General features: G+C 66.0%; 1 protein-coding gene across 8 annotated transcripts in view; it reads left to right on the top strand.

The window, feature by feature from the left end:
- KMT2D (lysine methyltransferase 2D) overlaps positions 1–13,171 on the top strand; it is a 32,005-nt gene that overhangs the window by 5,905 nt on the left and 12,929 nt on the right. For 4 of the 8 annotated variants that reach the window (XM_059719218.1, XM_059719213.1, XM_059719214.1 and 1 more), the window contains 24 exons: positions 7–995; positions 1,319–1,432; positions 1,781–1,891; positions 1,975–2,079; positions 2,276–2,457; positions 2,733–2,897; positions 3,473–3,582; positions 3,678–3,725; positions 3,894–4,109; positions 4,464–4,607; positions 4,724–4,840; positions 5,020–5,144; positions 5,262–5,451; positions 5,601–5,681; positions 5,806–5,928; positions 6,270–6,458; positions 6,790–6,874; positions 7,023–7,267; positions 7,580–7,653; positions 7,740–7,790; positions 7,998–9,782; positions 10,107–10,283; positions 10,497–10,645; positions 11,001–13,147. In XM_059719218.1, coding sequence (XP_059575201.1) covers positions 7–995; positions 1,319–1,432; positions 1,781–1,891; positions 1,975–2,079; positions 2,276–2,457; positions 2,733–2,897; positions 3,473–3,582; positions 3,678–3,725; positions 3,894–4,109; positions 4,464–4,607; positions 4,724–4,840; positions 5,020–5,144; positions 5,262–5,451; positions 5,601–5,681; positions 5,806–5,928; positions 6,270–6,458; positions 6,790–6,874; positions 7,023–7,267; positions 7,580–7,653; positions 7,740–7,790; positions 7,998–9,782; positions 10,107–10,283; positions 10,497–10,645; positions 11,001–13,147 — 7,722 coding nt within the window. The remainder of the gene's footprint in view (positions 1–6; positions 996–1,318; positions 1,433–1,780; positions 1,892–1,974; positions 2,080–2,275; positions 2,458–2,732; positions 2,898–3,472; positions 3,583–3,677; positions 3,726–3,893; positions 4,110–4,463; positions 4,608–4,723; positions 4,841–5,019; positions 5,145–5,261; positions 5,452–5,600; positions 5,682–5,805; positions 5,929–6,269; positions 6,459–6,789; positions 6,875–7,022; positions 7,268–7,579; positions 7,654–7,739; positions 7,791–7,997; positions 9,783–10,106; positions 10,284–10,496; positions 10,646–11,000; positions 13,148–13,171) is intronic. The other 4 variants (XM_059719217.1, XM_059719215.1, XM_059719216.1 and 1 more) reach the window with 4 other exon arrangements.

The following is a 13,171-nucleotide window of genomic DNA, read 5'->3' as shown; positions in this document are numbered from 1 at the left end:
CACCAGACCTTGCTGCCGTGTCACCTGCTCACCCCGAGGAGCTGCCTCCAGATGCCAAAGAGGATCTGGCCCCTGAGCTGCCAGTGGAGCCCCACACCCCCGCCCCCGCCTCCCCTGCCCCTGGGCTGGAGCCTGCCGGCAGCCCCTGCATCTCTATGGACATGGAGCCTCCTGCCGCCTCCCCCGCCCCACCGCCCTCACCGCCCGCTGCCGAGCCGCCCTCCGTGGCGCCCCTGTTGGGCTCCCCGGCCCACGAGGGAGCCCAGCGGGGTAGTGAAGGGGAGGAGATGGAGACGGCCCCGGAGGCCGGGGCGCTGGCCAGCCCCTCGGGGGACAGAGCTCAGCCTAGCCCAGCCCCGGCACTGGGGCCCTTCCCGGGCCTGGCAGAGGAAGAGGAGGATGAGGAAGAGGAGGCGCCGAGGCTGGAGCGGGAGGGGGCCAGCGGGCGCTGCTCACCCCAGCTGAGCGAGGAGGATGGGCTGGAGGAGCTGCGGGGCGTGGGGGACCCCGAGTCCAGCCAGACCCCGGTCAGCTTCGCCAGCGAGCCCAAGGGCTCGCCCCTGCTGCTGGAGCCTGAGGAGCTGGGTCCAGCCACCCCCATGGAGGTGTGCGGGGCAGGCACGAAGCTGCTGGGCCGCGGGGAGGAGGGCGGCCCTGAGCCCCCGGCCCTGCAACCCCGACCAGCCCTCATCAAGTCGGACATTGTCAATGAGATTTCCAACCTGAGCCAGGGTGACACCAGCAGCAGCTTCCCCGGGTCAGAGCCCCTGCTGGGCTCACCTGATCCCGAGGGTGGGGGCTCACTCTCCATGGAGCTGGGCATGACATCCACTGATATCAGCCTGCAGAAGGATGATGCTGCTCTGCTACCCCTTGGCACCGACTCGCTACCTGAGACGGACGACTCGCTGCTTTTTGAGCCAGCTTCTGGGGCCAAGGGTGAAGGCGAGAAGGGCCGGCGGCGCAGCTCCCCTGGGCGGTCCAGAATCAAGCAGGTGAGTGGGGATGGGGACACCTGGGGGCTCATACCACCACCTCCAGCCTGGTTGGTGTCCGCATGCTGGCCTGCTGAGTCCCAGTCCAGATCGGACTCTTTCTGCCCTATTGTGCTGACACTGTCAGCTGGGGCATCATCCGGGGCAGGCTGAGCTCCCTGCACCCCCAGAGCCAAGTGCCCTGTCTGTTTCCTGACATGGGCCAGGTTGCAGGTTTGGGGCCCCCTTTGCTCCTGGTGCCCAAGGAGCTGCATCTCGTGGCACTGGGACTTGGCCGGGAATTGACCCTGTGTAACTGCACCCCGTCCTCCCCTGGGCCGTAGGGTCGCAGCAGCAGTTTCCCCGGGAGGAGGCGCCCCCGCGGCGGGTCCCACGGGGGTCGTGGTCGCGGCCGTGCCCGGCTGAAGTCAACCACTTCGTCCATCGAGACCCTTGCGGTAAGGCTGGGCGCCTTGTCCGTGGCTGGGGTGTTGCTAGTCAGCTGAAACCCTGCCTCCACCCCTGATACCTCCAGCCAGAGCCTGGGGGGCGGGTGGAATGTGCCCCTGGTGCTGTGCTTTGGGGGGTGCCAGGCCTGTCTCTTCAGGTGTTGGGGTCTCTTGCCTCTGTGTCAGGCCAAGGTGCTCCCTCTGTCCCAGCGTCCACCTGACTTGGGGGAGAGAAGCCCAGATGCTCGTTCAGCTTGTGCCCGGTGTTGGAGCTGAGGGCACCTGGCTCTCTTGGTCGGGGTGGGAAGGGTGTCTTGGCCTTGCCTTGCTCATGCTGCCCCTGTCCCTCATGTCCAGCTGGCAGACGTGGACAGCTCCCCCAGCAAGGAGGATGACGAGGAGGACGAGGACACTATGCAGAACACGGTTGTACTCTTTTCCAACACGGACAAGTTCGTTCTCATGCAGGTGAGGGTATGGCTGGGCCAGGTGCTGTCTTGGGGGCTGCTGCGGATCTGCCCCACCTCCCTGACACCCCCCTCCTCCTGCAGGACATGTGCGTGGTGTGCGGCAGCTTTGGGCGTGGGGCTGAGGGGCACCTGCTGGCCTGTTCTCAGTGCTCCCAGTGCTACCATCCCTACTGTGTCAACAGCAAGGTAAGGTAGCCCTGGAGGTTGTCGAGCAGCTGGACCCTAGGCCAGGTGCCCTGCTTCTTGGTGTTGGGGGGGGGGGGGGGGGGGAGGGTTGCACCACCACGCCCTTCCTGCCCCCAGTGGGCCTCTCCAGAGCCCAGGCCTGGGCCTCCCACCCTGCTGGGGCCATCTCACGAGCTTTGCCCTACCCTGCCACCAGATCACCAAAGTGATGCTGCTGAAGGGTTGGCGTTGCGTGGAGTGTATTGTGTGCGAGGTCTGTGGCAAAGCCTCAGACCCCTCACGGCTGCTGCTGTGTGACGACTGTGACGTCAGCTACCACACTTACTGCCTGGACCCGCCGCTACAGACTGTGCCCAAGGGTGGCTGGAAGTGCAAGTGGTGAGAGCCACTGTCCCACCCTGTGGGGCTGGACTGGGCCCTAGCAGCACTGCTACCCTGGTCCCTCCCACCTCGGGTACCTGCAGCCTTGCTGAGAGGGCAGTGGTGAGGCCAGGGGAGCTGGGTCTTCAGCACATGGGGCTGTGGGAGCTGCCTGCAGGCTGAGGGCCAAGAGGTGGCTGCCAGCCTGCAGGGGTGGGGTGCAAGGCATGGTGGACCAAGGGGGGCCACGGTGAGAAATTGGCGCTGACCCTGTCCCGTCCCATCCCTGGCAGGTGCGTGTGCTGCGTGCAGTGTGGGGCGGCCTCGCCCGGCTTCCACTGCGAGTGGCAGAACAACTACACGCACTGCGGCCCCTGTGCCAGCCTAGTCACCTGCCCCGTCTGCCGGGAGAAGTACGTGGAAGACGACCTGCTCATCCAGTGCCGCCACTGTGACCGGTGAGGCATGGGCCCCTCTCCCCTGGGGGTAGCCATGGACAAACGCTCCGTGCTGCCAGACCCTGGTCTTGCTGGTTCTGTGGATCCAGTGGTGTTTCCTGGGGGACATGGGAGCTTCCAGGGAAATGCAGATTCTGGCACAGCCCAGCTGATGCTGTGGGCATTGCCTTCAAGCTCATGCTTCCCCCAGCCCGGTCCTGGTGCTGTCAGTAGGCTTCAGAGCCAGTGGCCTGTGGCAAGGTCCCAGGTTCTCAGCGACTTTGTGTTGATGGCCCTGTACCTACAGCTACTGACTCTAGAGCCTGATTCTGGGCTCTGAGGACAGCAAGTGGGGGCAGGGTAGCTCTTACAAAGCCCCTGTTGGATGCAGCCTTCGGGGCTTGGCTTGCCTTGCCTTAGGCAGTCACTTGCAGCAGTAAGTCTGCTGGCTCCTTGGCCCCCCGTCTGAGGGTGCCCTGGGATCAAAGACATGTCCCTGGCTGGGGTCGGGCCTGGCTTAGCCTGAGGGCCGGCTGTGGGAGTGGGGACAGGATGCGCGTCTCATGGCAGACTCTTCCCTGACGCCGTCTCTGCAGGTGGCTCCACGCCTCGTGTGACAACCTCTTCACAGAGGAGGAGGTGGAGCAGGCAGCAGACGAGGGCTTCGATTGCAGCGCCTGCCAGCCCTATGTGGTCAAGCCCGTTGGTGGGTCCCTGCCCATAATGGGGATGAGGCTTGGGGAGGAGGGGGGTATGCAGGGAAGCAGTGGGCACTTACTGGTGCGTGCGTTACCTCCCCAGTGCCCGTGGCCCCTGCAGAGATCACCCCGATGAGGATGAAGGAGCCAGGTAAGTGTCTGAGCTGTCAGCTCCCAGTGGAAGCCAGAAATGCCCCCAGCACCAGCAAGGTCACAGCTGGGACGCAGACAGGAGCAGGCTTGGTTGGAGGAGTGGCAAAGCTGGCCCAAGAACCCAGGCGTCCGGAGCTGCAGCCCATGCCCCTTGCCCCTTCTGCAGAGCCCCAGTACTTCCGCTTCGAGGGTGTCTGGCTGACTGAGACTGGCATGGCCGTGCTCCGCAACTTGACCATGTCCCCACTGCACAAGCGGAGGCAGCGCAAAACCAGGCCAGGGGCCCTCAACGGGGAGGGCAGCTTGGAGGGCAGCGACCCCCTGGGCCCCGACGAGAAGAAGGAGGGGGACCTGGAAGGGGATGAGCTGCTGAAGGCTGAAGGTGCGAGGCTTTGTGTGGGCCCCTGCTGCCTGGGGCTCCAGGCCAGGTCGGCCCCATGGAGCACCAGGGCCTGGGCACAAGAGTCTGCAGCTGGCAGGGGTTGGGGCAGCAATGGGCAGGTCCAGGGAGGAGGAGGATGATCCTGGGATGTGGCTGGGAGCTCAACAGTGTCTCTTGGGAAGCTCTGCAGGGGCATGGGCTTGTCCAGGCAAGGGGGCATGTTGTCCAGATGAGCCTGGTGCAGAGTGTTGGCACATAGCTGAGGTCCTGGGAAGATGGAGGGCTGTGGGCCATGGCTGGGGGGCGGTGTTCAGGGTCCCTGTGCCAACCCCCATCTTGCCCTGTGCCGTACAGTGGGTGTGGAGCACATGGAGTGCGAGATCAAGCTGGAAGCCTCTGCCAGCCCTGACCGGGATGGTGGGGCTGACCTGGATTCGGGGAAGGGGCTGGAGGACCTGGAGGAGTGCAAGAAGAGGAAGCGGAAGCCATACCGTCCTGGTGAGTGTGGGCCCGGGGGCTTGGCAGACCAGGTTCCCTGCAGTGCCCTAGCATTGGACTCCATGGAGCCCCCTCTGGTCCCCCCCAAACCCCACCTCCTACTTCATCCCCTGCAGGGATCGGTGGCTTCATGGTGCGGCAGCGCAAGTCTCACACGCGTCCGAAGAAATGCCCGGCTGTGCTGGCAGAGGCGGGGCGCGAGGGGCTGGGTGCTGAGGGACACCCCGAGGATGGTAGGAGCTGCACACAGTGTGTCCATGCCCTCTCCCCTACCCTACTCTGCCTGTACCCCCGTAGAGGGCTTAAGGAGCTTGTCAGGCTTGGGAGGTGGCCCGGGGCTCCCAGGCTTGTCAGGAGGGAGCCAGGTGTCTGGCCCCACTTGAGGGCATCCTAAGTGTGGCTGCTATTGCAGGGGTGCCAGCAGACATCCCAGCTGAGGGTGCTGCCGAGCCAGGGGTGGCCGAGGGTGATGAGAAGAAGAAGCGGCGGGGTAGGAAGAAGAGCAAACTGGAGGACATGTTCCCCCCATACCTGCAGGTAGGGATGGGGCAGTGGGCTCCGCAGGGTGAGGGTGTGGGCAGGGCAGTTGTGGTGCGGGCCGGGCCCCCTGCAGGCTGACTCCAGGCCGTGCCTCATGTGCTCTCCCTTCGGCAGGAAGCGTTCTTTGGCAAGGCACTCATGGACATGAGCCGGAAGGCCCTGCTGGCAGCTGGCGGTGTGGGTGACGGAGCCGTCCGCCCCTCCTTTGGCCAGGGCGCCCCCCGGCCCAAGGTGGACCCCAGCGTGCCCGGGGCCCTCCAAGGCACGCCCAGAGACCGGAAGGAGGCCCCCACTCACCTGAGAGGTAAGGCCTGGGTGTCAGCTGAGATGGGGGCAGGGACAGCCAGCTCTGCTCCTTCTAGCTTGCCAGCACTGGGAGCGTGGTGCTCCTTTGTGCTGCTGGGGGAGAGACCTGCCTACATGCCAACTCAGCGCCTCTTCTGCTGCCCCCAGGGGATGACAGCATGGATGGCAGCACCATGATGGGCCAGGAGGATGACTCAAAGGATGCAGAGGCAAAAGCCGAGGACTTGGGTGAGCTCCTGTGCAGGCTGGGGTCTGTGGGTTACTCTGAGGGGGGACCCTGCTGGGGGCAGGGGTGACATCTTGGGGTGAGGGGGAGCCTGGCAGTATAGTGGATGCAGGCTGACGTGGGCAGCGGGCGCATCCCTCCCAGGGGCAGAGGAGCCAAAGGACTCGCCGGATCCTGGGGATGCTGAGAAGCCAGCAACGCCGGGTGAGGGCGCGCTCAGCTCCGACCTCGACAGGATCCCCATGGAAGGTCAGGCTGCCCCATTGTGTGCTCCCCTCTGCCTTGTGGCGGAGCCGGTTGCTGCTCTGGCACGGCCTTGGTGTTGGTTCTAGTCCTCAGGCTGCGGTGCCACCCAGGGGGGCTTCCTTCACCCAGTGGCCTGATACCTGAGGAGGGGCTTTAGAGCCTGGCGGGCACATCAACCCCTCTGCCAGTGGCTCTGGCTGTGCCAGGAGCTTGAGCTTGTGCCCTCCCAGGGGGTGCAGGCCATACCCAGGTGCTGGCTGGGGACAGGGGCAGGAGCTAGTCCGCTTCCTGCAGCCTGGTGGTCTAGGGGCTCTGGGGTCATGGTCTGTGCCCTCCATCCACAGAGCTGCCCAAGATGGAGAGCAAGGATGTGCAGCAGCTCTTCAAGGATGTGCTGGGCTCTGCGGAGCGGGAGCAGCAGCTGAACTGTGTGGCGGCAGGGCTGGAGGCCGGCGTGGCGGGGCGAGACCCCAGCCGGACCCAGCTCCCACAGAGGCCTTTCCTGCAGGGTGACTTGCAGCTGCCTGGACAGGGTGGGTAGGGGGTTGCCTGCCCCTTCCCCTGCTTTTGTGCCTTTGTACCCCTGTCCAGTTTGGAATGGGGCAGCAACATGGCATGAGTGGGGCTGGACTCCTGGGTCCCTTCCCACTCTGGGGCACAGTTGCCTTCTGTGCAGTGCGTTCCCCATGGTGACGCTTGGGTTTTGTGTTTTTGGGGGGGTGGGGAGGGGTCACCGTCTACAGGTTCTGTAGGGGCCTCTTGTGCCTAGCACCTGCCCCAGGGAGGCAGGAGGCTGTGGGCTGAGGGGCAGGCTGTGTCCGGCTGTGCCTGCCTGTGATGCCTTCGCCTTCCCCCTCTCCACAGGAGGTATTTCTCTGGGATCGATCCCCTCCACTGTCCCTGTGGAGACCTATTCTGGAGTCTGCCAGTCCCCCTTCCTGGACAACAGGTGGGTAGGGCAGGGCAGGGAGGAGCCCTGGGTCTAAGAGGGGAATGGTGCAGACAGGCGCCCAGGAGGCACCCGCAGCCAGTGCTTGGACCCTGGGGTGGGGGCAGTCCAGACCTTGCCTTGATCCACCTGCTTTCCCCCCGCGTAGGGAAAGAAGCGGCTTCTTCAGCCCAGAGCACTGCGAGCCGGAGAGTCCCTGGGCCAGCAGCTCTGCTGCCACCACACCCTCCACGCCCACGACGCCCACCACAGAGGGCGAGGGTGATGGGCTGTCCTACAACCAGCGCAGCCTGCAGCGCTGGGAGAAGGACGAGGAGCTGGGCGAGCTCTCCACCATCTCACCCGTGCTCTATGCCAACATGAACTTCCCCAGCCTCAAGCAGGACTATCCAGGTGGGCCCCAGGCTCAGCTCTGCCCAGTAGGGGCATGGGCCTGGCACAGGGTCACTGGAGATGGGGAAAGCCTTACCCCTAATTCCCTTGGTTCTGTCGCTTCCTCACTTGCTGAGGAGCTCCTTATCCATGTGCCTGTCAGGAGGCCGGCAGGGAAATGAGAGGGCACCAGGCCCATGGGTGTGCCCTCCCTGACCCCTCCCCTTGCTCCTGACCCTGTGGGTCTGGACACAACCCCACAAGGCCCCTGTGGCTCTTTGGCCCTGGAACGCCCCAGGCGTGGCCCTGACACTGAGCTCTGCCTTCCCGCAGACTGGTCCAGCCGCTGCAAGCAGATCATGAAGTTGTGGAGGAAGGTGCCTGCCACGGACAAAGCGCCCTACTTGGTGAGTCCCCGGCTGCGTGCCAGCGTGGGGGTGGGGGCCCCTTCCTGCCCTGCCCAACTCTAAAAATCTACATGTTCCCTGTGCAGCAAAAGGCCAAAGATAATCGGGCGGCTCATCGCATCAACAAGGTGCAGAAGGTACGTACCTAGGGCAGGGTAGGGGCAGACCCGCTGCCCAGCTGGCCGGGAGGACGCCGGGAAGTGGCCGATTCCCAGGCCAGTGCCTTCCCTGTCTGCCTGGGGAGCTGCCACGAGGCCCTGCCCCCTGCTCTGCGGCCCAAGCGGACCGAGGGAGGTGGGGGTGCCCGCAAGCCCTGACCCCATGCCACACTGTCCCCCTTGCAGCAGGCTGAGAGCCAGATCAACAAGCAGACCAAAGGGGAGGGCCTGCGCAAGCCTGAGAGGCCCTCGCTGCACCTGCGGATCCCAATGCAGCCAGGGGCGCTGCCCAGCTCTGCCCAGCCTTCCAGCACCGGCGGGCAGCCTGTCTACGTCAACAGTGCAGCCGGCCTGCCCCCCTCGGCCGACAGCTTTCTGAAGCAACCTGCAGGCACCGGAGGGGGAGCCGATTCGCCCAGTGAGCTCTTCCTCAAGCTCCCGCCCCAGTCCCCTGCCCAAGTGCCTTCCCACGATCCCTATACCATGGCCTCCGCGTACCCACTGGAGCCGCGCTTCTCCTCTCCCCTGGGCCAGAGTCCCACAGCGGGCTCTGGATTCCAGCCCTTCCCACCCCAGCCCCCACAGCAGCTCTTGCCCACACCCCGGCCAGCTCCCGGCCCTCAGCCTGAGTTCCACCCCACCTCACCCGGGACCCCCCGGCACCAGCCCTCCACCCCGGACACCTTTCTGAAGCCCCGGTGCCCCAGCGGCTCCCTGGATAACCTCTCGGTGCCAGGCAGCCCCGGGGCCAGGCCCCCCGAGCCGCTGCTCTCACCCCCACCCTTTGGGGAACAAAAGAAGGGCCTGGAGGCAGCAGGGCTGCAGGTCAAGAAGGAGGAAGGGGCTCTGGGCGTATGCTCTCCCGGGTATGCCCCAGCCCTGGCCTACGCCGACTCCCCGGCCGGCCCCCACCTCTCTGCAGAGCTCAAGGCGGCAGATGTGTTCAAAGCCCCCCTGACCCCGCGGGTCCCTCAGGTAGAGCCGCAGAGCCCAGGGCTGGTGCACCGGGCCCCGGACCCCCAGCCCCTGGTCCCCTCACCCCCCAGCCACCCTGACCTCTACAGACAGTCGCCTTCAGTGCCCTGCTACTCGGACCCCTATGCCCAGCCCCCCCTGACGCCCCGGCCGCAGCCCTCCGACAGCTGTTGTGCCCTCCCGCCTCGCTCCCTGCCCTCCGAGCCCTTCTCCCGGGTCCCTGCCAGCCCCCAGTCCCAATCCAGTTCCCAGTCGCCCCTCACACCCCGGCCACTGTCCACCGAGGCCTTCTGCCAGTCGCCCGTCACCCCCCGCTTCCAGTCTCCCGACCCCTACTCCCGGCCCCCCTCCCGCCCCCAGTCCCGGGACCCCTTCGCTCCCCTGCACAAACCCCCCCGGCCCCAGATGCCGGAGTCCAGCTACAAGACGGTACCAATCTCGCACAGCGCTCCAGCTGGAGGGGGCTTCCCCCCGGCACAGCCCGAGCCCCATGCCAAGGTGCCGGGGAGCCAACAGCCCCCCTTCATCCGCTCGCCTGGTGCCAGCGTCTTCCCTGGTGCCCAGGCCCAGATGCGCTTCACCTTCCCACCCTCGGTCGCAGAGCCGCTCAAGGGCTCCCCCTCCCACCAGCCTCATGGGATGAACAGCCATTTTGCCCCGAGCCAGGCCCTGGGCAAGCCCCAGAGCACCAGCTATGCCTCCTCGCCCAGCTTCCACCAGGCCGGCAGCCCCCTGGGGCCAGGCAACGCCACCCCTGAGACCTACAGCCTCTCCCCGCTGCGGCCCCCATCGGTGCTCCCCCAGCAGGCCCCGCAGCAGCAGGATGTCAGCCTTGGCTACCTGCCTCGACCGGGCCTGGTGCCATCCACCGACAAGAGGGAGGAGGTTGTGGCAGGCATCACGGTGCCCCCCAGCCGGGAGCTGCCGGAGCTGCCCGTCAGCCAGGAGGGTGCCCTCAACAGCATGAGCCAGTCGGAGCTGGAGAAACAGCGGCAGGTGAGGGCTGTGCGTGCTCCTCCCCAGGGTGTGTCGAGGCAGGGCTGGGCACGGGACCCAGGAGTCCTGGGGAGGCAAGAGGTGAGGGGGAACCTGGTGGGAGGCTGCCAGGCCCAGGTGATGGCTCCTGTCCCTGTAGTTAAGGCATTGGCATTGGGAGCCAGATGCTGTGCGTCTCTGCCGTAGACCAACCCAGAGAGGGGAAACTGTTTTAACAGTCCCTTGGAGTGGTACCCCGTGCCTGAGCCATGTGTGTGCCTGTGTTGGGGGGGTTGTTCTCAGGCTGCGGGCCTGTGCCCTGACCATGCTCCTCCCCCCGTCCAGCGGCAGCGACTCCGCGAGCTGCTCATCCGCCAGCAGATCCAGAGGAACAACCTGCGGCAGGAGAAAGAGAGTGCGGCCGCCGCAGCCGGCTCCACCCCGACAGCCTGGGGCCCCGATACCAGCTCCCAGGCCTTTGAGCAGCTCAGCCGGGGCATGGCACCATACCAGCCTGTGCAGGTGCAACTGGGGGCTGATGGGAGGGTGGGCACTGGTGTTTGGTGTCGTGCAGTGGGGGAAGGGAGGCCCTGCTGGGGAAGTCTTGGGGAGAACCCTTGAACCTCTGTTGCAGAGAGGAGCTCAGCTCTAGCTGGGGGAGGGGAGCATCAGAGCCTGGGAGGGGCAGAGTCTCCTGTGGGGTCTGCTCCTGAACTTACCCCTCTTTCTGCCCAGGACAAGAGCATCCTGGGGAGCCTGCCCGCAGTGCCTGGTGGTACCAAGCTACCCGGCCCAGCCCTGGTGCCAGCCGCCTACGCCCAGGACGAGCGCCTGGCCCGGCCACCCCCCTCAGCCACGCCCTCCGCCATGGACATCAACGGCAGGTATGTCCCGGGTAGGGGCAAGGGCAGCTGCACGGGATGGGCTGGGGGCTGGGCGCTTCACCGGTGGTTCTGGGGTCAGCTGTTGCAGTGTCCTCCCCGTTCCCCTACATTCGGACTGGGCTCAGTATCCTCCAAAATATTGGGGATAGAACCTAGGGGTCTTGCCCCCCATCTCTGACTCCTGAGCACAGTGGTGGGTAGGGGCTCTGGAGAGATCCCAGCAGTCCCTGGCTATTGCCCCTTGTGCCTTCTCTGCCCACCGGGGCATGGAGTCTTCCAGCAGTTTGCTGGGTTGGGGAGACAGATGTTGGGATGGTGCTCTGCCACCCAGTGCCTGCTCCGCTGTGTGTTACAGGACGGCAGTGGGACCCACGCAGACGTTCTACCCCCGCGCCGTATTCCCGGGGCCCACACCGCAGCAGCAGCAGCAGCAGCAGATATGGCAGCAGCAGCAGCAGGCAGCCACAGCTCTACGGCTACCTGTGCCTACTCGCTTCCAGCAGCCGCCAGGCCACGAGCTCGGGCGGCCAGCGCTGGGCCCCCCTGTGAGCGGGCTGGCCTCACGCATGCCGGGCCCTGCTGAGCCACTCCCTGCCTCGCCTGGTGCCATCGGGCCCCAGTTCATTGAGCTGCGTCACAACGTGCAGAAAGCGGCTCCCGGGGCTGTGGGGCCACCCTTTGCCCAGCAGGGCCCCCCTGCCAGGCCCCGTTTCTTCCTGCCTGGTGACGAGACCTCTGGCCCAGCTGCTCGCACCTCCATCCTGCCCATGCAGCCGGCAGTGCTGGGCGGCCCAGTCTTGCAACCCCAGAAGATGCCGGTGCCTTTGCCACCCTCTTCTGCGTCCTCACAGGGGGCTGAGATGAGCAACAGCCACCACCCACCTCTCACCAAAGGCCCCTCGCTGCCCCTGCCCTCGGCTAGCCTGGAGCTGCCACATGTGCCCCCTCGCCCACTGTCGTCTGCTGGTGCCGGACCACGCCCTGAGGGCCCCAAGGACGATGCTGTGGCGCCCGCTCCAGGTTCGGCTTCAGCTTCCGGCAGGAGCCAACTGGGGCTGGAGGGCGGACGGCTGCCGTGCGACGTCCCGGTAGAGCCTGACTTGGATGACGACTTTGACACCCACAAGGACCTGGAGGACGACGACTTGGCCAACCTGAGCCTAGACCCCGATGTGGCCAAGGGTGATGACGACCTGGATAGCCTGGAGGCCAACGACCCACACCTGGACGACCTGCTGAACGGGGATGAGTTTGACCTGCTGGCCTACACTGACCCCGAGCTGGACAACGGTGACAAGAAGGACATCTTCAATGAGCACCTGCGCCTGGTGGAGTCAGCCAATGAGAAGGCTGAGCGCGAGGCCTTGCTGAAGACAGAGCCGCCCACATCTGGCCCAAGGGTCCCCAATGCTGGGGAGCGCAAGGAGGTTGCACCACCTGGGGGGGAAAGGGTGGTCAAGGAGGGGCCAGCTCCGGGCATGGGGTTGTCCTCTGCCTCCTGCCCCTCCGGGCCCATGCCAGCCCCTGACCCCGCCTTCAAGGCACAGGGCAGTGTCCTGGAGGCCAAGATGGGCCCACTGCCGGCAGACATCAAGCCCAAGCTGGAGGAAGGCTGCTTGAAGACGTCACCCTGCCAGTTCACTACCAGCGGCCCTGACCGGCTCCCGGGCCCCATCAAGGCTGAGGCTCTCCAGGGAGCTGAGAGAGTGGCTGCTACCCTCGGGCTGAACCTCAAGCCAGGCCAGGCCCTCCTGAGTCAGGGTGCAGGGCCAGCGCGGCTCAGCATGGGCCATTTCCCTGACAATGGCCACCCTGCCGCCCCTGGCTCGGAAAAGGACCCTTATGCTGGCCCTGGGCGTGGGCTGGCGCCTGGCCAGGTAGCCCCACCAGGCAGCGCCTTGCTGGAGAAGTTTGAGTTGGACGGAGGTGCCTTGAGCCTGGCCAACACCCAGCACTCGCCAGGTGATGATCTGGACAAAATGGAGAGTTCCCTGGTGGCCAGTGAGCTGCCGCTGCTCATTGAGGACCTGCTGGAGCATGAGAAGAAGGAGCTACAGAAGAAGCAGCAACTGTCAGCCCAGCTGCCCAGCGGCGCTGCACCTCTGCAGCCCTCGCATGCCATGCTGCCAGCCCAGCCCCAGCCCCAGCCCCACGACGCGCAGGCTCCCCGCCTGGTGGGGCCACAGATGCAGCTGGGCCTGGTCGCACGGCAGCAGGGCCTGGTAGCCCCCCAGCAGCTGATGGCACAGCAGCAGCCGCAGCAGCGCCTGGCAGGAGCCCCACAGGGCCAGGGCCAGGGCCTGGGCACCCACATGGCACTAGCGCAGCCCCCACCTCATGCACTTGTGGCCTCCTCTGCTGTCCCTGCAGCCCTGGCCCAGCAGAAGCAGCTGGCTGGGGTGCAGCCCTCCAGCCTGGGCCTGAAGCCGCAGCAGCTTGTCCTGCAGCAGCAACAGCAGCAGCAGCAGCAGCAACTGGCCAACAGCTTCTTCCCTGACACAGGTAAGGGCTGGGGGCACAGGGGCT

This window comes from Alligator mississippiensis, chromosome 15 (genome assembly GCF_030867095.1).
Source record: "Alligator mississippiensis isolate rAllMis1 chromosome 15, rAllMis1, whole genome shotgun sequence".
In the NCBI taxonomy this organism is placed as follows: Eukaryota; Metazoa; Chordata; order Crocodylia; family Alligatoridae; genus Alligator; species Alligator mississippiensis.
Note: the sequence above shows the minus strand (reverse complement) of the source record. Positions and strands in the feature narration are given on the sequence as shown.